The sequence below is a fragment of the Euprymna scolopes genome, chromosome 29 (genome assembly GCF_053919585.1).
Source record: "Euprymna scolopes isolate OS-2025 chromosome 29, ASM5391958v1, whole genome shotgun sequence".
Taxonomy (NCBI): Eukaryota; Metazoa; Mollusca; class Cephalopoda; order Sepiida; family Sepiolidae; genus Euprymna; species Euprymna scolopes.
In genome coordinates, this window is record NC_136510.1 from 43,837,218 (window position 1) to 43,862,359 (window position 25,142).

The window sequence follows — 25,142 nt, forward strand, 5'->3', positions numbered from 1 at the left end:
GTGAGGGGCTAGTGTTCAAATATTCTGTTCAAGTTTAAAAAGAAATAGCCTGCCAAAAAGAAAAAAACAGATTGCAAGAGAAACAACCAGGAATTGTCCCTGCTTTTCAATCAAACACGTTTTATTTATTATATAGATTTATGATCAAATGTTCCTTTAAGTTGAAATCTATTTCTAAATTGTAAGTGAAAAGGTGAATTTATTTCTTTTTCATTCTTTATGATCACACGATAAGTTTTTTATTGAAGTTATCAATTATTAAAAAATCTTTTTGAAATTATCAATATTGAAAAAATTTATTGAAATTATCAGTATTAAAAAAATTTATTGAAATTATCAGTATTAAAAAAATTTATTGAAATTATCAGTATTAAAAAAATTTATTGAAATTATCAGTATTAAAAAAATTTATTGAAATTATCAGTATTAAAAAAATTTATTGAAATTATCAGTATTAAAAAAATTTATTGAAATTATCAGTATTAAAAAAATTTATTGAAATTATCAGTATTAAAAAAATTTATTGAAATTATCAGTATTAAAAAAATTTATTGAAATTATCAGTATTAAAAAAATTTATTGAAATTATCAGTATTAAAAAAATTTATTGAAATTATCAGTATTAAAAAAATTTATTGAAATTATCAGTATTAAAAAAATTTATTGAAATTATCAGTATTAAAAAAATTTATTGAAATTATCAGTATTAAAAAAATTTATTGAAATTATCAGTATTAAAAAAATTTATTGAAATTATCAGTATTAAAAAAATTTATTGAAATTATCAGTATTAAAAAAATTTATTGAAATTATCAGTATTAAAAAAATTTATTGAAATTATCAGTATTAAAAAAATTTATTGAAATTATCAGTATTAAAAAAATTTATTGAAATTATCAGTATTAAAAAAATTTATTGAAATTATCAGTATTAAAAAAATTTATTGAAATTATCAGTATTAAAAAAATTTATTGAAATTATCAGTATTAAAAAAATTTATTGAAATTATCAGTATTAAAAAAATTTATTGAAATTATCAGTATTAAAAAAATTTATTGAAATTATCAGTATTAAAAAAATTTATTGAAATTATCAGTATTAAAAAAATTTATTGAAATTATCAGTATTAAAAAAATTTATTGAAATTATCAGTATTAAAAAAATTTATTGAAATTATCAGTATTAAAAAAATTTATTGAAATTATCAGTATTAAAAAAATTTATTGAAATTATCAGTATTAAAAAAATTTATTAAAATTATCAGTATTAAAAAAATTTATTAAAATTATCAGTATTAAAAAAATTTATTAAAATTATCAGTATTAAAAAAATTTATTAAAATTATCAGTATTAAAAAAATAAGAGGAAAAAAAATTGCGTTTACAACAATGAAATATTTTATTTTACATCAAGTTTCAAGTAGTCCACTAAAACTTTGACAGTATTCAAATAAAACCAGATAATTTCTACGTAAACTAGCATATATTGTTTTTAACAGGCAGCAACTTTAATTCCGAGTTCATATCAAAACAATAAGCAGAAAAAGGACATAAAAAACAAGCCGATTTTCTTATTCAAAAACAAAACGAGTCACCTTCCTAACCTCTGGGTCCTAATAAACGCAAAACTACTAAATAATCACCATTGATCTTTTGACAACGAGCAAAGTGTAGTATTTGTTCTGAAACCACACTTCACCCTTTCTGTTCTTGACCAGTGAAAGAAAAATCCTTCTAGACTGTAACAATTATTTTTATCCCAATACACAGTACCCGTTTTTGAGGAGCTGGATTTTCCCCACATTAAAAACCAACCTTGTGTCTAATTGCTCTTGTGGGGAGGCAAGTAAACAGACACAAACAGAAGAGACACATAGCTAAAAGATCAAGCGCTTAGTTAAGACACAAGTTTAGTGTCTTTTAATGCATTTCATTTTTTCTGTCCTCAGTTGGTGGAGAAATCGTTCTAGACTGAAGCAATTTTTATCACCCATCCCCAATACCCAACACAACTTTTTAGATAGATGAATTTTTCCCACATTAAAACTGACCTGTCGTAACCGCCCTCATGAAGACGAAAATAAATGTGGACAAACCGAAAAGCAATATAACTAAGCACTCGATGACTGCATAATGTCCATTTACCGAGATACAATTTTTACATATTTTTATATTTATGTGCATGCGGTTATCGTTTTTATTTAAATTTTTTTTTTTTTACTATTAACTATTTTAGCAAGACATACAAACATACATACATACATTTAAACATGTAAACTAGCATATATTGCTTTTAACAGGCAGCAACTTTAATTCTGTTTTCATACATACATTTAAACAGACAGGTGAAATTTATATACTAGAAGACGTGCAGAGATTGTTTATAGATAGAATCAACTGCAACCCATCATATAGAAATAGTAAAATTGTTAAAATAGCAAAAACTTCAAATTACTTGTAGTTTGTCTCAATCAGCAGTTTATTGACCTAATATGTTCATAAGTATATTTAACTTTTAAATTCCTATAATTAAATATAATTATTTAGTACAAATAATTAAAATATAAAATAAAAGAAAATTAAAAATTCCCAACACTGAGTAAATACAATTAGTATATGATAAATTTAATTAGATTTTCATCATTGATATGTTCTTTCTTACAAAATCAATATATCATTATGTATATATATATATTCCCCTCTCCCCACCAAAACCTCTGGCCTTCATGGAGGAGAAACTAAAACTTGCTATGGTTTCAAATGATCTGAAATAACAGCGAGGGGAGACTTGATTCCAATTATCTCTCTTCCTTTGGAAATAGGGTACGATTATGAATATCTCCAGTATCGAATAATACTTACACACTGAAATTTACTTTATGTATGAAAATCAAAGAGGAGAGATATAACATGAGAAATATTTGGAATGAACCCCCCCCCCTGTAATTTCAGATCAATTGAAACTATAGCAGCAAGTTTTAGTCTCCCCTCCATCAAGGCCAAGGGTTTGGGGGAAATTATGCACACACACACACACACATACTTGTAGCCAAATTGAATATTGAAATGATCATATCTTGGGTTCTATGGGACGAAACTACATGAAAATTTGCCGGCTTTTTACTATTCTACGGTTACAATTTTATAACAATTGGTAAAAAAGAATGTATATTTTAAAACCAATAAAATATACCCAAATTTGTCTATATATATATATATATATATATATATATATATATATATATATATATATATATATAGTGTCCTGCAAGCTAGCTTCAGTATTGCTGCTTTGGAATTCATTTTGCTTAGGTTTTTTTTTTTTTGCTTGGCTGTCTCCTTTGTGGCCTTGCGAAGCCACTAATACACATTTAATTATTAACAAAATCGGTGAAATCGCTCATTTTCAATCAAGTCCGTTGATTGCCTGCTCTAATTGGTGACTCATAATAGTACACCAGGAGGAAGTTTCACATGCCTCCCCACAGTGACATAGTCCAAAATATACTGTAGTCTACATGGCACTGTAGAGAACCTACTGTTGATTTTATAAAATTACGTTTTATATATAATGGCTGGAATTACAGTTTAAAATGCGAAAGTCAAGTATCATGCTTCAATTGTGCTCTAAACAGAAGCATTCATTTCAAACACGCTCCTGTCATATCAAAGAACCTACTGTTAATTTTATATGCCGGGCCTTTCTGCTTGTGTGGTAATAAAATTTCTCAAATCCACTCGTGATGCAGAAGGTGTTAAATCGCCTGTTCCTTCTTTCAGATTTTTTTTTTTTTTTAAGAATTGATACTTATCGAAGATATTCCAATACAAAACCTATCTAAGAACACCGCCAGATACATAAAGTACATCTGTGTGAAATTTCATCAAAATCAGCCCAGCTGATATATATAATTATTTTGTTAGATTCCGAAATTTTATTCATCCTACCAACCATTTAAAAAAATTCAGTACATTTTACAGATCTATTTGGTTCATGGGAAACAATATTTGTATGTCAATGCTAGACATTTTTTCATGGACTCGTCAGAATAACGAGAAATTTCTCCAAGAGAAAAATGCATAACAATGTAATATGTAAAATTCCAACTAATAAATATTTTTCTTTGAAAACTTTCTGATGAATCCATGGAAGAAATATCCAGTATTGACATAAAAATATCAATATCAGTTGTTCCCTGTGAATGAAACAGATCTATAAAAAGGTACTGAAGTTTTTATCTTGGAAAAAAAATTGATTAGCAAGATGAATAAAATTTTGACTTTGGAATATAGAAAAATTGTTATTTATTTATACATGCTCTGTTATATCTTAAACAGAGCTTTTATTTTAAAAAAAAGATTGGTATTTTTATTTGTACAATTTCAACTTCTTATAAAGAACAACTCATTAATAAAGTGGTTCAAGATGTCGTCTGCATTAAGCAGTACCTCGGAAGCACAAGTTTGAATTACGTAAAAGTCTAATTTTTTACCTTGTGGAATTATTTATTCCCAGCCCCGTCAACTAAATAAATCATTGTTTAGTAACATTAGCCATGAAAACAATAGCATAAAAAAAACACGCTTACTACATAACATGCTAAGAGAAATAAAAAAAAAAAATAAAAGAAGAAATCACTTGTTCTCTATGAAAGGTATCTGAAAAAAACAATTCCTTAACCTATGGCGATATTTGAAAATTTAAATATACATTCCTAAAAATGGCTGAACCAAAATTAGCTTATTGGGATTTAATAGGCATGAAAGCACTTTAAGTGATCAAATAAATTTAGCAACAAAGGGCCCCCCCCAAATAGATTTAAATAAAATTAGAATAGAAATCCCACTTCCTGCCACATTAATATGGGCTTCTCTACCTACTTAATTAGCTAATCAATTTCCACTTTACAATAACCTTTTTTTTTTTTTTTTTTCATTACTAAAATTAAATCTTTTTGTTCAACCTATACAAAACGAAATTTAATTCATCATATATATTGCTACAAGTAGATCCTTGAGTGTAATACAAATTATAGTTATTAAAAGATTTCATCAAGGGTTATGTATTTAAGCAGTTATCAAACATATGTATATGTTTTTGGTACTGGTGCATTGTATGAACTGGGTGTTGTTACTCCTGCATATTACGAACCGGATTTCACGTAAATGTCCTACTTGTGCATTTATGTTACCGCACTGAAATAAAATTATTTAGAAAGTCATTCTTAACATGGGGAGGGTGTTTTGTAATCATACAGTACTTACATCTAACAATTTAATAAACAAAAATATCGTGAAAATCGAATGTAACTTGAAAATACTATTAAAAATGTGAAATACTTAGAACAGATTTCCAAGCATTTTTAACAGCGCTTGGCATATTCTGGCAGCGACGTCAGGTGCCAGTTGAGCCTGAGTGAGCATTTACAAGAAATCCAGTACATAATATGCACAATTACCGACTTCCAGTTTGTACAATGCATTAGCACCAAAATATTTAATCAAGTGTTTGATAATTGCTTTAAATACTAAGCAATTATCAAACATGTACATATGTACATGTTTTTTTCTCATTATATTAAGTTAGGTATGTGCATATGTTCATACATTTGTTTAGATCGAGTTCATTCCTAAACTAATTAATCAATTCTTAAGATTTTGGTTTGGTTGTTTCAGAGCAAATCAACACTTCACGCTTTTTAATGTCAAATACAGTAGTTTAAAAAAAAAATGTTTTATAATTCAAGTTCTTTACATATTCAAATATTTATTCATGGTATTTGGTTTAGTTGTTTTGTTTTCAGGTGCATCAACCCTTTTGGGGTTATTTAATATCAAATCCAGTAATTTTAGAAAAGTTTTTATATTTCAAGTTCTTTATGCTTTCAAATATTTATTTATGGTGCTTGTTTGGTTGTTTTGTAGAGGAAAATTGTTTTCGAATTTGCAGAACATGATTGAGTTTTGCAAACGGAAAGAAAAAAAAAAACAGTAACAAAGTTTTGTACATTTTAGATCAGGATATCCGTATCTTCAGACTGACCTGCTAGATGTAAGGGTGGCTAATGCGATCTATATTTAGTTATATGCAAAGATGTGGGGTTGAAAGCCTTTTTTGAAGATTTTCACATATTTATTTCAACAGCTAATAGATCTTGATATAATTAAATAGTACATTGAAGATAAAACTAGATGGGTTTTTTTTTCATAGGAAAAAAAAAAAAAAAAAAAAGAAACTCATATTTGGATAATGTAAAACAAAAAAAACAATGTCATAAAATGGCAAAAACTTAATTGAAATTTTTAACTTTAATTTTTTGTGAAAATCTGTATTACATCAGATGAAATGCTATCATGTTATAAGAAAAATAGTCAAAATAATCCAAATTAAAAATTCTCATCTCAAAAAGTCCAAAACATGTTTTTTTTTTTTCCATGAATCTTGAAAATACATTCATATCCAGAATTTAGAAACATAAGATAAACATTGGCAAACAACATCGGAAAAGTTAAAAGCCAACACAAAATATTAGAACTGATTATTCATTAATATCCATTATGCCATATATATATATGAACAAATGATTAATAAAACATGTTAAAAGACATCTTGAAAAAGATTTAAAAACATATTTAATTTTAAAAAAGGAAGCACAAGATAAGTGGATAGTCCTTAATCCGCGGAGTTTCGAAGAAATAATCCTCATCATCAGAGGGCAGGAATTAGCAATATGCGGGATCGGATTTTGCATGTAAAAGTATTTAATGAAACTACAAGTAAGTCACAGATCTTACTTGGTTTAAAAAAAATATATATATATATATATATATTATAAATGTTTATTTTTTTAATATTGTTAATTTCAATGTATACCATTTTCGTTTAACGGGTGGAGACGTATGATAAAAACTGAATTACCGTTAATTTTGAGTAAAGCTAAATGTACCTACTTTATAGGTGCAGAGCATATATAGTACAAAACTTTGTTGAAATTCAAAGGCTTACATTTTTTCTTTTTTGCAACTTTTATTTATTTCATCTTGGATTTCTTCATTACAGTTGTTTTGTTCATGGGATGGCAATTTTATGATTTTATGTGTTCATAAAAGTCTCCTATTCTTATCAATTTGTCAGATGTTATTTCCATTCAATGTTACCGACAAAAAGTTAATTTTGTACATGATAAACTTGGTGTTTCATTTGGGGAAAAGAAATTCGATCCCCACGTTGTTACAAGTCGGCCATCTTGGATACCACGCAAACCAAAATTTGTTTTAAACCTTAATTTCGTATTATATAATGTACATTTTGTTGCAATTTAAAAACATTATCTTTCATAATGATATAGATATAAAATTTTCAATGATTTTTTTTAAAAAGTGCAACAAAATGTACATTACATAAAATAAATCCAAGGTAATTTTTTTGATTCAATTTGAATTAAATTTTTATACCTTACTTTGTAAAATTTATAAAAAGTGCACTTTGAAGAAAAATAAATTTCAAATTAAATCTTGTACCTTTATTTTTAAAGCCTATAGTAAAAACATTTTGTTTAACAATTTTCATGCCTTGGATGAAATGCTTTTCTAACTTATATATATATATATATATCTCCTAGTTTGAATAAATTATTCATCAACCACCATACTCCCTGGACTTTAACATCAACAGATTACTCCCTTTTTAGGAGTCTGCACTCATTTTTAGTGAATTAGGACTTACATATAATCAAAAAGGAGTTTCCTGTTTTTATTAAAAATTTAAAGAATTTCATGAATGCAGTATTAAAATGTTTTACAGATGGAGAGAGGTCATAGAGATGAATAATGACATTAACGATCAATTGAGGACATTTTCTTTATACTTCATGAATTTTGAAAATATATTCATAATGAAAATTTATAAAAATAAAATAAATATTGTCAACCAACATTTGAAAGGTCAAAAACCAATATAAAATGAGAATTTATTAATCAATGCTTTCATCTGTTGCGTCATATGTTGAAGAGTTTAAAAAGAAGCACCTGAAGAAGGTCAGAAGTTACACCAGCCGAAACTTAATGAAAATAACAACCAAACCTTTATCTCACAGAAGAGATGTTGCGAGTTTGTCTCTGATGTATCGTTATTTTCATGGAAAGTGTTTGAATGAGCTTCAATCTATGGTCCCCCCTCGCCAAACTTTCACAAGAAACACTCGTCTAGCTGTAAACACTATCAATAATTCCCCCCTCTCTTTATCTGTGCCTAAACCTAAACGTAGATTCCATGAACAAAGCTTTTTTATTAGAACTGCATGCCTGTGGAATTGTCTTCCGTTTTCCTGCTTTCCGACTGACTACAATATGGTTGTCTTCAAGTCTAACGTAAATAAGTTCTTGATGAGCCGTTCCATATAAGTTATCAACTTTACCAAATTTTCATTACTAATGATTACTATAATGTCCAATTTCTACTGTACACTCTTTAACCCTTATCCTTGAGTGGCCTCTTGGCCTTGATAATGTGGTGATGCCTATGTAAAAAAAAAAAAAGATGAGAATGGTAGTTAGAATAAATCTAAATAATACAAGTATTTATAGGTCTAAAGCTTTTAGACCAAATTCCAGATAAAGTCACAATAAAATTCATGGGAAATAAATTAAAAGACAGACTTTTGGGATGAAAAGGAAGAAATAAAGAATTTACTTACATGAACGTCCGAGACCTTCATTCTTTTCCCAGACGCACCAACAAAGACATCATCAATATCAATAAGAACATAACGTTCCAACGGCAAACTCAGCTTTCCATGGGAAAGATAAGACAAGCTGTCCAAGAAGATGAGGCAATGTAGCCAGAATTTTAGTCCGTTCCCAAAAATAACTTTTTGAATTCCGTCTAACATCCCCAAATCCTGAACAGCAGGATAAACAACTGTACCAGAAAGTTCAGAGTACGTCTCAAACGTCTGTAGTGTGGCAGCCTTGGCAAATGAAAGCGGCTTGTAGGTCGAATGTTCAAAATGAAAGACCGCCCAGTCATCATCGCGTAATGCACCCTTTATTATCTCCCCTGGCCGTGTTACTCTCCATATGTTGGAGAGCGGGTTCAGCTCGTAGTCTTCGATGGCCATGTACTGGTGGACAGTGAGTGGGAAGTCCTTCATCTGCTTCGAATACGCCACTTCATCTTTACTCGTCACAAAGGAAATTATACCAACGCCGAAATTACGGCAATATTTGTCTAGAAGTTCTCGATTCCAGGCATCCATATTTACATACGACTCAAAATTTTCGAATATCACAACACTATATTTCCCCTTGGCTCCATGTGTCAAATATGGCAGTGTTTTGCCATTGGGTTCGACCTTGTATTTGACCCGTATGGCCTCAAGCAGGTGGATGATGTCCATTCCGAGGCGTGAGTACTGCGTTTCTACAATGACAAGCACTTTGTTGTCGATACGCCGGTTGTTACTCGAAGAATGATCACTCGGGCTATAAAAGCCACCAGTGATAGAATTGAACCGACATTCAATAGTCGACTGCGGAATTTCGCGTCGAGATCCAGAGGAATGGACAGTGATCATGCGATAAGTCAGCACGATCAGGGTCGTTAGACAGACAGTAAGCGCCATCAAGAATTTTTTTGTAAATGAGCATTTTCGGAAATGGCTCTTCCATAACAGACTGCTCCTCAACCAGACGAAACAACGTCTCGCATGCATCTTAAGCATAATCTGGTTCTGCAAAGAAACCGAAATGCTTTATTTTGGTTTTGTTGATTTATTTTTCCTTCCCTTTTTTCCCCCCCTTTGTTGTCTCTGAAGAGAGTTCTGCAACTTGACTCAGCTTCTGAAACTGGCAAGTTTCTTTCAAGGCGGCTGCCAATGGAGCATTAAAGACATCCTGTAATCGTCCACGTTAGAAGAGACGGAGGATTTGTGCTTTGCTTCATGCTTCTGATACAGTGCACTAATGACAGAATCCCATAATCATCCATTTAATTCTACCAGAAATCCTAGACAAGTGGAATGCTCATAATCTTATCCAGAACTTTGAAATATTTCTTCTTAAGACCACGCAATTTAATTTCTCCATGTTTATTATCGTTTCTTTTAATCGTATCCGGTGTTCTTGAATTCAAAATGTAGTTCTTCAAGCAAAATCTGAAAAATACAAAATAATTAAAATTTTAGTCATGATTCTGATTAAAAGAAAAAAAAAAAAAAATTGATATATATATATATATATATATATATATATATATATACATACAGACACATACACACTATTATATAAAATGGAACGGTGTGTGTGTGTGCATGAGTTTGTTGGCTATGGACTCGAAAACGGTTGGGCCGATTTTTATGAAATTTCACATAAAGGTACTTCATGCGACTAGCAGTGATCTTAGGTTTTGTATCGTAATGTCTTTGATAATTATCAATAATCAAAATCTGATGAAAGAGGAACAGGCGATTTTGACCAAAGTTAACACCTTACACAGTCTAACATTACATGCATTTGAGAAGTTTTGACTACACAAGCCAAAAGGCCTGACATATAAAATCAGCAGTAAGCGCTTCGATATGACAGGGACACGTTCAAAATGAATGTTTCTGTTTAGAGCACAATTAAAGCATGATACTTGACTTTTGCATTTTAAACTTTATGCAAGCCGTTATATATATAAAAAAATAATTTTATAAAAATCAACAGTAGGTTCTCTACAGTGCAATGTAGACTACAATGTATTGTGGACAAAATAACTGCAAGAGCCAGCCAATCATCATTTGATTGAAAAATGGGAAATTTCACAGATTTCAATGGCAATAAAAATATGGGAGTGTGAAACCTTCGTTGATCATTATTCAATCCTGGGCAACGTCGGGTCTCCCTATTAGTATATATATATATATATATGTGTGTGTGTGTATGGCACAATTACGTTGACACACCAATTCGCCAGATCACCAAAGTTAAGCAACGTTGAGCTTGGCCAGTACCAGATGCGTGCCCATTTTAGAAGGCTAGCTGTTGTATGCACCTTCTGAGAAGGTTGGGCGTGGGGCCAGCACTAGTGTTGGGACGATTCCTAAATTTTTTCTGATTCCAGGAAAATGTTGATTAACAATTCCAATACCAAGTACGATTCCGATTCCCATGGAATTGTTGTTTTGAAATATACCATTATATAATCGAAAGTTTTTGTGTAGCAAAAAAATTTGGTACAATGAAAAAGTGGAAATACAATTAAGGGAATTTCGAAAACAATTTGATTTTCGTAAAATTTCTTTCATTGAAGATAAAAGTCAAAACAAATATTTTAACCATAAATTAAACATGCACCATGAAATTAATAACAATTAATTTCAGGAGTTATTTTTTATATTAAAAAATATAAAGAAAAAGGGCGGACGTACACGAATACTACCCCTGTAGCGAAACCCGCATCGGCTCCGATGTTGTTCGACTGAGGGAGAAGTTATTTTTACAAGGAAAGAATTTTTGCGTGTGACCTAGTTTTTTTTTTTTTTTTTTTTTTTTTTTTTTTTTTTAACTATTCATTTTGGCTTGCAATTTGCGCATGATTTTTGTTATGATTTTATCTGTTTTTTTTTTTTGTTTTTTTGGATGGATAAATTTTTTTTTTTTTGCCGGAGTTTATGTAATTTTTTGCTGGAGTTTATGTAATTATTAATAGGAAAATTGGTGAAAGTCAAAATGGAATATTATTTTCAAGTTTAATTATGTTCACGGGACTGTAAACCATTCACAAAATTTTCAACAATATTGAAGCCTACTGGTCTCATATTAAAAGACTGAAATACATATCGGGATCAGTAGGAGAAATGAAATGGTCTCATGTCGATGAGGCCATGTATAGAGAGGCTTATAACATGAAAAGTGAAAAAATATTAGATAATTTTGAAACATTTTTAGAGCATGTTTATGAAAAATATGGTAATTAAAAAAATCCCAATAATCTTTGGGAAAAAAACATGTTTTGAACAATTTAAATTTTTTTTTTTTTTAATAAAAAATGATTATTAAAGCAAAAACAGTAGTGTTCTCATCGAGTAGTTTTTATTTTATTCAAGAAAGTAAAAGGTACTCATGCACTTATTGAGCCGTGCTGAAATAATGACATTATTTAGAAAGCCATTCTTAACATGGGGACGGGAGAGTGTTGTGTACCTGTTCTGTACTTTCACCTAACAATTTAAAAAGTACAGGTATTGTAAAACTTTAATTAAATTTAAAAGTACTATTAAAAATAGTGCAGATCAATAAGTGCACTAGCACCAAATAACATTTCACTGTGGTTCGATCTACGACATTCCATGAGAGGTATGTACACGCTAAAGCTTTTTGTTTATCGCCACAAGTGCTAATTTTGACTTTCATCAATTTTCCTTTAAAAAACAATTAGAAACTCTTTAAACATTGGTCGAGGCACTTAAACTATTAAAAAAAAAACAAAAAAAAAACGGTAGCATAAGTGCATAAGCAACAAATTTTGTAATTTTTTTTCATTTTTTTTTGTTAAATCCAGCCCCTAAAATATAAAAATAACAAAAGAATACAAAAACAATAAGAAAAGGGTATCGTAAAACTTTAATTAAACTTGAAAATGATATTTAAAAATAGCGCGGATTCCATTTTGACTTTCACCAATTTTCCTGTTAATAATTACATAAACTCCAGCAAAAAAAAAAAAAAAAAAACATAATAAAAATCAATGAAGCTTTTGAATGAAGACGGATATATATACAATATCGTATTGTAATGCTTTTATGGTGGTCGAAAAACGTTTTTCAGCCGCCATATTACTTCCTATTTATTTACCACCCTACGAGGGCAGAGTTAGACACAAGATCGGTTTTTAATGTAGAGAAGCATTTATTACTAAAAAACGAAATGGTGAAATATAAAAGCAAGTTAAACTAAAAGTAAAAAAAAATTTTGAATTTAAAGAATTAAAGAAAGAAAAAAATCCAAAGAAATTTCGAAACTCATTAAGATAAATAAAGATTCCGTCTGCCTGCTTTCCACCTGACTACAACCTGGATGTCTTCAAGTCACGTTAACAAATTCCTAATGAACCGCCCCCTTAAGTAAACACTTCATTAAATCTCCACACTAACGTACTGTACTTGCAATAACCCTTATCCCTGAGTGGCTTCCGGGCCTTGATAAGTGGTGACCACCGTGTGTAAAAAAAAAAAAAAGTAGTTAATAAAATTCTTGTACATCATATTAAATATGTTATGAAAAGTTCTATGACGTCTTTATCATAAATTTTTGACAGCATTAATCTTACTTCAAACAAACAGTTCAACTTAAAAATATAAGAGAATCGTAATGAAAGAATTGTAAATCTAAGGTAATTTTTAACGATGCAATTCTAATTCTCCCCAAACTACACGATTCTTATGATTAACGATTCCAATTAATTGTCCCACCACTAGCCAGCACCCTCACCCCGAAAAAAAGAACTCCTCACTACAAAAGCATCTACAAAAGTTGTGAATGGCCTATGCTCCTCCAGGGGTTCAAGGGTATGGATGGAGATATATATATAAAAAATAAAAAAATTTAAAAAAAACCAGTCCTCTCGTGACGTCATGACTTGATTTACTTTAAATACTTGAAGAACTGAACAAATTTCATGTACGTCGCATTAGGTCAGTTGTTTAGCGCGTTGGTTCGTTATCTAAACGTTTTGGGTTCGAATCGTGGTGTGAGATGTCTTCTTTTTTTTTTTCGATTTTTAAAATTTAAATATTGAACCAGTGTTATTCAAGCCATTTTTCACGTAACATTCGTTTTTCTGTTTTTCTTTTTTTTTTTTTTTTTTTTTTTTTTTTACTTACTTCGCTTATCCACCTCCGACCACACACCCAAAAACACCCAGGTACCCACCGATTTTTTAAATTTTGATATCGAAAAAGGCTTATTTAAATTAGCCCCCCCCCCCCGCTTAAGTTTTACTGTTTTCATTTTTTACTTCGCTTATAATAAACAAACCTGGTCATTGACCTCATTTGCTGAATAGCTATTGCTGTCGTCGTCGTAACGCCCTACAACTTCTTTGCGCGCACCTGTCAATTTGGTTCTTACTTAAATAAATTCAAACATCTTTCAGTAACTCATTCTGGCTGGCCGATTTTATTTTCAAACTTCGCCTCAGGGCTTCGGGTTCGATCCTACCCGCCCCCTCCGGTTTCTTCTTTTTTATTTAACAGCACACACACACCTCCAAACACCCAGGCAACGCCGGGTACCCCCGCTAGTAACAATATAAAGAAAAAAACTGAACTGGCTCAAGAGTTGTGAGAACAGATCAAGTCATGGCAGAAATTTGGCCAATTTCAATCATGCGAGAAGGAATTTAGAAATGCTTTGTGACTAGCTGTGAAAGCTTATTCTATGTCTGGTGTGTAACTATTTTTTCAAAAGGACATTTAGACATTACACTGGTCCTTGAAAAAAAAAAGGTAGGGATCAACACTGACCTTTGACATGCTACTTCATAATTTTTTTACGATATCTTTAAAACTTATTCTATATTCAATTTATTGTTGCATGAATATTGTGTTGGATGGAATTAAGCCTACAAAGTCAGAAAAAAAAAAATAGAAACAATTCCCATGACTTTTGGAAACATTTTCTCATGCTTAGAATTGCTGAAGCATGGACCAAACTACTTGCACCAGTAGATTGTTGTCATAACTGTATGACCTGGTTCCTATCCTGTTGATTGTCAAGAAACTGCATACGTGCACAAAAATCACATTACACAAAATCCACAAAAAATTGTTTTGTTAGTTTATTTGGTGTTTAATGGCCTCATTCAATGACTGTATGGTTCTTTTAGGGCCAAAAAGGTTTTTTTTTTTTGTTTGTCAAGGCCAACGGATCACTGGTGCTATATTTATTCCAAAACAGATACAAGATGAGAAGATTGTAGAGAAGTTCCTGGTTTTTGAAAGGCTTTTGTCTTGTAGAATAGGGGTGGCTATTATTCTATTTTGAGATTTTCACAAAAAAAAAAATACATATGAAATATGCAAACATGTACATCAAGACTTATACACTGTTCAGCCACATCATTATTATTATTATTAGTAGTAGTAGTAGTAGTAGTACAAAAACCTATTCAACCAAACTACATTTGATGTCCATACACACATGCATATCATAACTCGTGCACTGTTCATTTTCCTGATAATTGTACATTTTCAGATGCACTTTCAACGAGTTGTGATGCACCTCCTGAGCACTGTTATCACCATTATCGTTAATACATGAGCCTAATTGTTATCTGCCTTATACTGACAATTATTTTAAAATGCTTAACTGCTTAATTTATTTTTGATTGCAGACTATTATCCTCATCTTTTTTGTTGTTATTTCATGACGTTTCAGCCAACTATTCCTCTGGCCTTCATCAGGTGGTAACAGCGACGGGATAGGAACTCCAAATTTTCTAACTGCATCCTCAGCAATTACTGTTGTCGTCTTACCACGTTTTGGCCAAATAAACCTCTGGCTGGCTTTGGGTAGGATTGAAACCGCTATCTTCAAAAAATGCTCACCTGGAACCATAGAGATTCAACGTTCATCCACTGAGCCAGGGCGATCATGGTTGAATTTTTTGGTCTTATAAATCCATTTTATTTATTATCTGATCTTCCATAGTCGGGTCCGTACCGAATGGTATATATATATTATTTAATTGAATTCATTATTGAGATGATAAAGGCCAAAACTTGAAACAACAACCAAAAAGATGAGGATAACAATCTGCAATAAATTAATAATATTCAGCTTAACTGCTTATTCTTCATTTCCATGTTTTTTTTCTTTTATTTTTAATCTATCTTATATTTATTATCTACGAGGAAGTTTGAAAAGGTAATGCCTCCTATTTCTTCATTTTGCCCGATTGGATCAGAGGGATCGCAAATTGCATTGTTATGATGACTGAACTTGGTAACCTGAAAGTTTCATCCTTCTTTTGCAGATATTGACTATGTAAGAGTCTAAAAAAGCCACCCAGGTCATGGACGTGTACCAGAAACGGATGTGTCATTAAATTTCTGGCAAGAGTGCATTGAGAATGGTGGTGACCATGTACAAAAATAAATTCCAGAGCACAAAAGGTCACTCATTTTAATGGCACCAGTCTCACCTACATAGCTCTTCAACTTTGAGTTTAAAAAAAAGGGGGGGGGGTTGGAACAACCTTCAAAAATTTGGATTCCATGTACTACAAATGCACTTTTATATCGGGACCCAATACCTACAGCATCCATTTTTTCAATTAACTTTATACTTGTGAAAGTTCACAACTGTTTTTAAAATATGACAAGCAATTACTTGCAGATTCTCACAGCAACAAGAGATATGTAGTTTTGCAAGACTTGAACAATGTTCCTCATCTAGCCGTAAAAAAGTGAACGCATAGAACAAAATGTGTTTTGAAAATGCGGAAAACGGAAAGCTGGGAATAATAAAATTAGAGGAATAAAATACGAAAAAGTCGACAAATACAAGAATAAAATAGAGAAAAAAAATATAGGGGTAGAAAAAAAATAGAGGGATAGAAAAAGTGTCTTAAAAGCATAATAGAAATATCTCGATCAAAATACACTGGCAAGGGAAGGCTTTCTTTCAAATCAATAAGCAAAAATACGGCTTCCATTGTTGCAGAGAAAAACAATATGAATCGTTATAAACCTAACAGTTTTATCGTGGCTGATTTTACTATAACAGAAGGAAAACTCAGTTTTACAATCGATTTCAACAATGAATGTAATTGAATAGGGAAAATAAAATAAGAACCGTAAAAAAATTAGCAAAACAAATATTTCGTTTCCAAATCAATGTCTAGCACAAGGGGTGAAAAAGTCACAGTAGGCCCAGGTCGGCAATCTGCATGAACAGGGGTACTAGGATAGTTACAGTAATAAATTTAATTACAAAAAAGGTAATTAGCGACATGAAATACTATTTCATGCTAAAAGATACTTTATTTGACCTTGCTAGAGGGTTTTAGTCATCTGTACAGATGTTGAGACAATACCAGTTTTCAAGGAAAGATCATTCCCCTTAACCAAGCGTTTTCAAAGAGGAGACTTTGTTGGTTTGGCCACACTGGAACACGAGAGTTCATCCACAAAGCAATAGATTGAGAACTTCAAGATTGTCGAAAACGCCTGGGAGGCCAACTGAAGATGTGGTTACATACCATCCAAGCTGATGTTGAACCCTCAGTTCACAAGTCTACAGCGTTAGTTGCTAGTATAATTAGGCAGACAAACATTACATGAACTGGAAAATTATAAGCCAAAACATCAGAAATAGTTCATGACCGAGAATCTTGTATTTATACTTGGAACTGAAACAAGATGTTGATATCACTAATCAACAAGACAGAACAGAATTTCATTAATGAACAAAATTATAATTAATTACATTCAGTATTCAGTCATAAAAAGTGTTACTTCCTTCACATTGCAGGAAGATATGACACAGGTTGGAAGGTGGGGGGGGGGATCAAGGCAGCACTCTTGAAGGATGAGCACTCAGACCTATCAAAAATTGCCTGAGCTACCCTGTTAGCATTCAGGAGCGCCTCAAATAATAAGCAATAAACTTCCTTCACCCTAAAGAAGAGAGGCAACGACTTGGGATGGTGAACTTCCTAAAACTGCATACGACATTAGCTGTTCCTCATTCGTCAAGGAGTAGACTATTTCCAAAATGGTTAATACTTTGTTGGCTTTGGAGCCAACGTAATTGCAGACTACTGAGAATTAAAGAAGGTATTTAATACCAAACTAACAAAAATTTTTGGCAGATTTAAAATTTTTGCATGAGACTTAAACGTGCAGTTATTTGTACCACATTTAGTGGAGTATATTTTAGGATGCCAATTCAAAGCACAAATAATTGAATGCTTTAGCAATCTACAACCAGTGAGCTGTAATATAAGCAAAGTTTTCCATGACAAGACTAGCAGGTAATTCTTTTTTTAATGGAAGTCGCTCCAGACAAGTCATAAAACTACTTGATGTAAACAGCTAAATATAAAAATTTAAAAAAAAAACTGACTTCAAGGTCAAAGACTAGCTAATAATAAGTGTGAAATGAATAGATTTAAACCAAAAAAAACAGCAACTCTTTCCCTTTTGGCAGAACCATTGCTCATGAAATGTGAGGACTTAAGGACAAAATAAAAGTGAGACTTAAGAGTCTCACTAAAATAAAACCAAGGTCAACTTTCTACTCTCCCTTTACTATAATAGCAAATGTCTATCATTTGCTTCCAAACATTTCTGACAAGCTCCCATAGGATTTTCCAGTGGTCATAAAGCAAAAACAGTGGTCCACACCCAACACATGCCCCCCCCCCTTAAAAAAAAAACAAACAAAAAAAAAAACAAAAAAAAAAAAAAACAACCTTTCCACCGGAAGATGCATTTTCTCAAGTGTTTTTCAGATAAATAATAAAGATATAAAAAATATAAAAAAATTCATTATATCTTGAGCAATGTTGAAGCTATTAACCTTTACAAGTCATCATATAAACAATATCAGCACTATGCACTAGCGCGAAGGTACAACTTGTTTTGTTGAAACATTTGGAGAGTGCATAGCAGGGGCAGATAAATGCAATTTCAAGCCCAAAGCAAAAATCTCACAATAAATACATGTTTTTTTTTTAAAGATTTAAGAAAATTACAACACAAAATACAGTTTGTTTTGTTTTTTTAACACAAATAAGAGATTTTATTTTCTGTAGCAAAGCCAAAATCCTGAAATTTTTGAATGCATATTTTTTTTTTAAAGTTTTTGTAACACATTTATTGGAATAAGAAACTTATAACACAAAACAGTTTTCTACTCCTGATATATGCTCATCTGCCCTTGCTATGCACTCTCCAAATGTCCTAACTGAAAACAAAAAAATTCTAACTTTGCACGAGCGCCACAATATCTTTGAAGCTAGTCTTTGTGAGTCATCCATGAAAACAATGTTTTTCTTAAAGGTTTATTGTATATGAGACCTGCTAAAGCCATGCTGTTCTCGGAACCAGATCATCAGTTTGTCGATGAGTACAACTGGAACAAGTGGAATAGCAGGATTTGTTGTCACGGTTTATTGCTCTAGATCTGCCGTGTTCTGTATATCTTCATATGTATTACCAGGGTAATCTCTAGAAGGATGTGGCTCTTTGTATGCAGATATGTACAATTTGAAAGAAATCCTTTCCTGATATGGATGCCAAATACTTTTTTTTTTTTTTTTTTTTTTTACATAGGCATCACCACATTATCAAGGCCCAAAGGCCACTCAAGGATAAGGGTTAAAGAGTGTACAGTAAAAATTGGACAATATAGTAATCATTAGTAATGAAAATTTGGTAAATTTGATAACTTATATGGAACGGCTCATCAAGAACTTATTTACTTTAGACTTGAACACAACCATATTGTAGTTAGCAGGAAAACGGAAGACAATTCCACAGGCGTGCAGTTCTAAGAAAGAAGCTTTGTTCATGGAATCTACGTTTAGGTTTAGGCACAAATAAAGAGTGGGGGGAATTATTGATAGTGTTTACTTCTATGACTTATAGTGACATCTTAAACTAGTGACCTGCTTATAATAAATTAACAGACTGGCGTTATCACTAAGGTAAAAAGTAAAAACATTCCATTAAATCAATGAAAAATTAAATATAAAAAAAAAAAAAAAATGCTATTTCGGCCAACTGTTTACTTTCTGACCCAATCCCTATTATTCTCAACGGCAACATTGCCGCAGAAGTCTAGCAAGGATCTTGAATCAACCTTTACAGCCACCGGGCAAAGTAAGAATGAAATTGTAATCCATTTCATTCACAGAGCCTCCAAAACATTGTTATGGGCTGCAAAACCTGGCCCTTGCGCAAAGATCTTCAAACGTTAAGTTTTAGACACGCACTGTCTTTGACACATCCTATGCATCTATCTATCTGATAAAATCGCAAACTACATCATCTAGGCAAGACTCAATTGGCATCATAAAGATTCTCCTAAAGAGGAGATTTTTCTGGTTTGGTCATCATCTTTATCTGCACAATGGTACCCACCAGCTAGAGAACACACAGAGGCAACCACCTGAAGCCTGAAACAGGTAAATGGTCCTCATGTTTTGGGTGTTCGCCGCTAAAATGGGAAATGGCTGAAGTATATAGTTACCGATCAACTGCGATGGAACATCTTGTCACAAGATGCAATGAATTCATCAAAGTTAGTGCTGCTAAAAATGTCATTTTGTTTTATTCAACAACAACAAATAATAGTTAATAGAGTATCCTTTTGCAAAACCAATAAGCAAATATCAGGATGTTTTAGATGTCGGCTTGGTTTTGCAGGATGAAAGCAGACTAAAGGTGTTTCTTCAAAATAGTAATAATGGAGAGGCACTTATAAAAACAATTTATGACAGTCCCAGATGTGGGACATGATTAATAGACAGAGACTTAAGTGCCATATAGCAGGACCAATTTACCAGTTGGTTATCAAAGCCAACTTTTACAGAAAATCTTTTAGTTTCTATCAAACGATATAAAAATTCAATCTTTCTTATAAATTTATTTAAGAAATAGCTAAATAAGAACTGATTATTTGTTAGGCATGACTTAAGATTTTCTCAAAATTCTGCTAAGTTCACCACCCAGCCCCACAGCAGTTTACTTTTATATTCTTTATTCTCAACAGATTTGTCATAACAAAAAGGTATGCCCAAAAATAAATCGGAAATTCTTTATGAGAACAAATATCATCCGATTATTGTGACTACTCTTCTCATCATGGATGCTATTCTCACAATGATCCAGCCGATGTAATCTTCAATATTAGACAAACTTTGGAAACTTACATTGAACTCTTAAATTTAAAGTAGAACCCTTTATTTAATCCATGGTGGTAGTTTGCTCTCGTCCAGTCGGCCATCACCAGGAAGAAGTCTCAAGTAATTCGTAATTATGAAGAGTAGAAAGTTGACCTTGGGTTTACTTTTGGCAGCCTCATAACTTGCTTCTCTTATTTTGTTCTCACATTTCATGAGTGAGGTTTCTAACAAAGGGGGAAGAATTGCTGTTTTCTGGTTTAGAATCTATCCATATAACATCTTTGGTTAGTTGTAACATAGTACACGTTTACACACGTGTTAGCATGTAGGAACTCAACACATTGCAGACTCCATTGCAAAGGAAACCAAGATAAAGAATTAAGCGACTCACTTTTTTTCCGTTGAAACAACGTTTCTTTCCAAGTACTTTCTCAAATAAAATGTGATCCTCGGTCTGCACACACGCTCTTTTTATATCTTTTTCTTTTCTTCCTCGCCGTGATGTCACTTCATATTTGCATATAGCCACCATACGCATGTCCGCACTGTTACAGTTTTTGACTTTGAAGTATTTTTTAAGCTCCTTTCTTTACATCAATTTGCTTCATGCCTTGTCTGGAGCGATTTCCATTAGAAAAAAAAAATGTATTATAAGTATCACTCATACAGAATGAGAGCGAGTTACTACAATGGATTAAATAAAGAGTTCCCTTTGAAATTCTTGACAGATTCCCAAATTCGACAAGACACATCTGAAGGTCAGAGGTTACATCAATTGAAATGTTGAGAGAACACCACCAAGGATGAGAACAGTAGTCTGAATAATCTAAATAAATTATCCTCATCTAAAAAATTCTGAAGTAAGTACAAAATTGTATTTTTCCAATGTAAACAAAGTTCACTTATGGTTCAATCTACAGGGTGAAACGATCAAATTCTCGCCCTAGAAAATATGACATGATTCCATTTCTGTTTGATGAAAACCGATTTTCTTTTCTTTTTTTTTTTGTTGCAGACCATCTACTAGTTGGCCAGTTGTGTACAAATCCCAAGAATGATAGGAGCCTTCTATCATGTTTGAAAGTGACACTATGTTCAACAAGTGAGATTGGAGATGCGCCACTGTACAACTCCTGCTCTCTACCGATCCAAGTTATGGTAACAGGACCATTGCCAGCACCCTCAAAATGCAAATCTGAATGGTTCAACACTTGAGTGCACAGCTTAATGCATCGAACAACTCACGGTTATGGTCTGTGGTGTGGTTTCAAGTGAGGGCCGCATAATGTCACTTCACATCTTCGAAGTCGACTTAAAAGTCGACACTAAAGTTTACCTCAATGTGCTGAAGAATGTAGTGATCCCGTGGTGTAATCAAGTGGCTGCTGGCAGACCCTTGATGTGGCAGCAGGACTCAGCGCCGGTCCACAAATCCAAAGAGACCCAGGGTTGGCTGCAGAAGGAGTGCTACGACTTTGTACCCTTCTTCTCACTGCCCTCCATTCTCTCACTATCTGAACCCGCCGGACTACTTTGTTTGATATGTCAAGAACATAACCAACATGACCTCCCGCAATACCAAAGCCAGTCTAATCACCACCATCTGTTGAAAAGGCATGCTCCCAGTTTTGAGCCCGTATTTAGGCAGTGATTGAGGCTGAAGGGGGTTACACTGAATAGATGTCAGCTCTACTACATAATCAAGTTACTTGAATTGATTTTTTTTAATAGAAAGTTTTAAAATAAAGCTGTAGTTTTGTTTTCTTTAGGATGATACTTTTATCGTTCCAACTCGTACAAATGTTTTACTCTTCTGGTTGCCAAGGCAATCAGCCACATCCATTGTCTTGGACTATAATCAGAAATCTTGTTTGGATCTGGAATTCTAGTTTTTTTTTTTTTTAGGGGGGGGGGTTAACATCGTACCTTCTTCGTTAAAGCAAAACCGGAACACACCATATGTTTTTGTATACTTTTCCATCTCTCTTAAAAACAAACTGCCTATTGGAATTTGAAGTTGTTTCCAATTACTTTGCAGGTTCCCCATAAACCACAAGTTTTAGTCTCTCCATCTGTTAAGATGGTTCTGCTCTTCCTGAAGTTACCAAATGAACAGGCGGCCATATTGTTTGGATGTAGGTGGTCTGCAGAAGTCATCTTGCTGCCAGATAAGCCCCACACCCCTTCATAACTTCTCCATCCTCTTCCTCCACACCACCATGCACCCTAAACACAGCTTTTAATCTCTCTGTGGTTGTTAGCCTGATTTTAAAGACAAACTCCACTACTCCAACCCGTTACATCCTATTTTTTTTTTATTTTTTTAGATTTGACATGGCATGGTTAATACCTGCTAAAGCTAAATAACTTGATTGCTGCTGGCAGGGTTAGGTGGGTAAAGTTCTCATTCCACACCCTCTCAAAGACTTGGCCAATTCTCTAGGATGTTTTCCCAGAAGCTGGTTTTGATAACCAACTGGTCAATTGATATCAACTAAAAAATCTAGATTCATGCCATATTGTTATCTTTCAATTGTGAAGACAAGGTGCTTTTTAGAGAAAACCATGCGACCAATTATATATATATATACACACACACACACACACACACACACACACACACACACACTAAAAGATTATGCATCACAGGATGTTTAAAATTAATTCCCCAAACAGAACAGTTTTAGGTGCTCATGTATATTTAAGTTGACCATGAAAAATCACTATAGAGTCAGACATCAAGTTTTTGTTGAGAAATATGAAAAAAAGAGCCAGAAAAGGGGGCGTTTTTAGTACTAAAAGTCCCCGGGGACGCGAACCAAAATTTTGCCAGGGTCACCCATACTGGATTTATGTTAAGAACAATGGGCTCCATATTTCAGCCAAGTTTCACAAAAATCTAATGGATGGATCAAAAGTTACAGGGCAAAACGTGTAATTTTTGGCCATTTTGACATCTTGAGCCCCTGGAGATAACAGGAATTTTTGCAAAAAAATTTTTTTTTTACTGTGCACATCTATTTAATGAAACACTATTTGTGGCAAAATTTCAGGAAAAACTAATGGACAGATGCCACTGAAAACATAGGTCTCTCTCCGATAAATTAGGGGGGGAAAAAAAAAAAAAAAAAAAGAAAAAGCCTACCTCACTTCCCATGCTAAAAATGGGTTTCTAATAGTGTTGGGACGATTTATCAGAATCGGAAAAATCAGAACTTTTTGGGGTGTCAAAATAGTAAAAATTTCTGCCTATTTTCCGATGCTGAAAACGATTTCCTTAATTATCTTTTTTTCTTCTTCTTTTTTTTTTTTTTTTAAATATCTTCCACTGCTGGTAGTAATAATACAATAATATTTATTGATTAAAACTTTCAGTAAAACTAAAATCTATAGATCACCCAGTCACACAAGTGGGTGTTTACATTTGAGAAAATACATGCACATTTAACAAAATAACTATTTTATAGGTAAATGGTTAGAAATTTATAAAAAATTAGAATCAGTAATTGTATCAGAATCTGGAATTTAGTACATTAGTACAGTAATTGTATCGGAATTGGGAAAAATATTGGAATCGTCCCATCACTAGCATTTCAGCATAAGTAACTTGTTTTGCACTATTTCTATGTCCCTTACAAAGATTAAAAGAAAAATATGTCGAATTTTAATAAAAATTTATGTTTTTGGCTGGAGGAAACATCAAAATTTCAAGATTTAAAGGGATCTAAATTTAAAAAAAAAAAAAAAATTTAATTCAGGGAATCTCTCTTAATTAGTGTCTTATATCATTAAAGCAAATTCAATGGAAATCTGAAATATTTCAATTTTCAAATAAGAGGTACTATTAATATTATACCTACTCAAACACTCATTAAGATATTCCAAAGAAAATGAAATTTAGGTTACGTCTTTTTTTTTTTTTTTTTTTAAATGTTTAATTCTTATTGTGAACATTTCACAAAAATGTGAATTTTAACAAAAGGGTTTCACCCTTTAGCATAAAACTAAATACAGGCGATTTTACAACTCCTTATGCTTCACAGTTCTGTTTCACAATTCATAATAATCAGTTTAGAAGCGAATCCTAAACTAAAAGTTAGGAAGTGCATGTTGGGTGTGTATATATATATATATATATATATATATATATATATATTTTTTTTTTTTACCAAATTACTATTTTCTTTAAATAGGATTTTGAAACTTCTATTTGTTCTTTGCATATTCCTTTTTAATTAAATACTTAA

General features: G+C 32.0%; 1 protein-coding gene across 3 annotated transcripts in view; it reads right to left on the reverse strand.

Moving 5' to 3' along the window:
- Positions 1-25,142, reverse strand: part of LOC145252623 (bifunctional heparan sulfate N-deacetylase/N-sulfotransferase-like) — a 196,980-nt gene that overhangs the window by 133,626 nt on the left and 38,212 nt on the right. For all 3 annotated transcript variants that reach the window (XM_080112347.1, XM_080112346.1, XM_080112348.1), the window contains exon 2: positions 8,696-10,153. In XM_080112347.1, coding sequence (XP_079968473.1) covers positions 8,696-9,721 — 1,026 coding nt within the window. In that variant the 5' untranslated portion in view covers positions 9,722-10,153. The remainder of the gene's footprint in view (positions 1-8,695; positions 10,154-25,142) is intronic.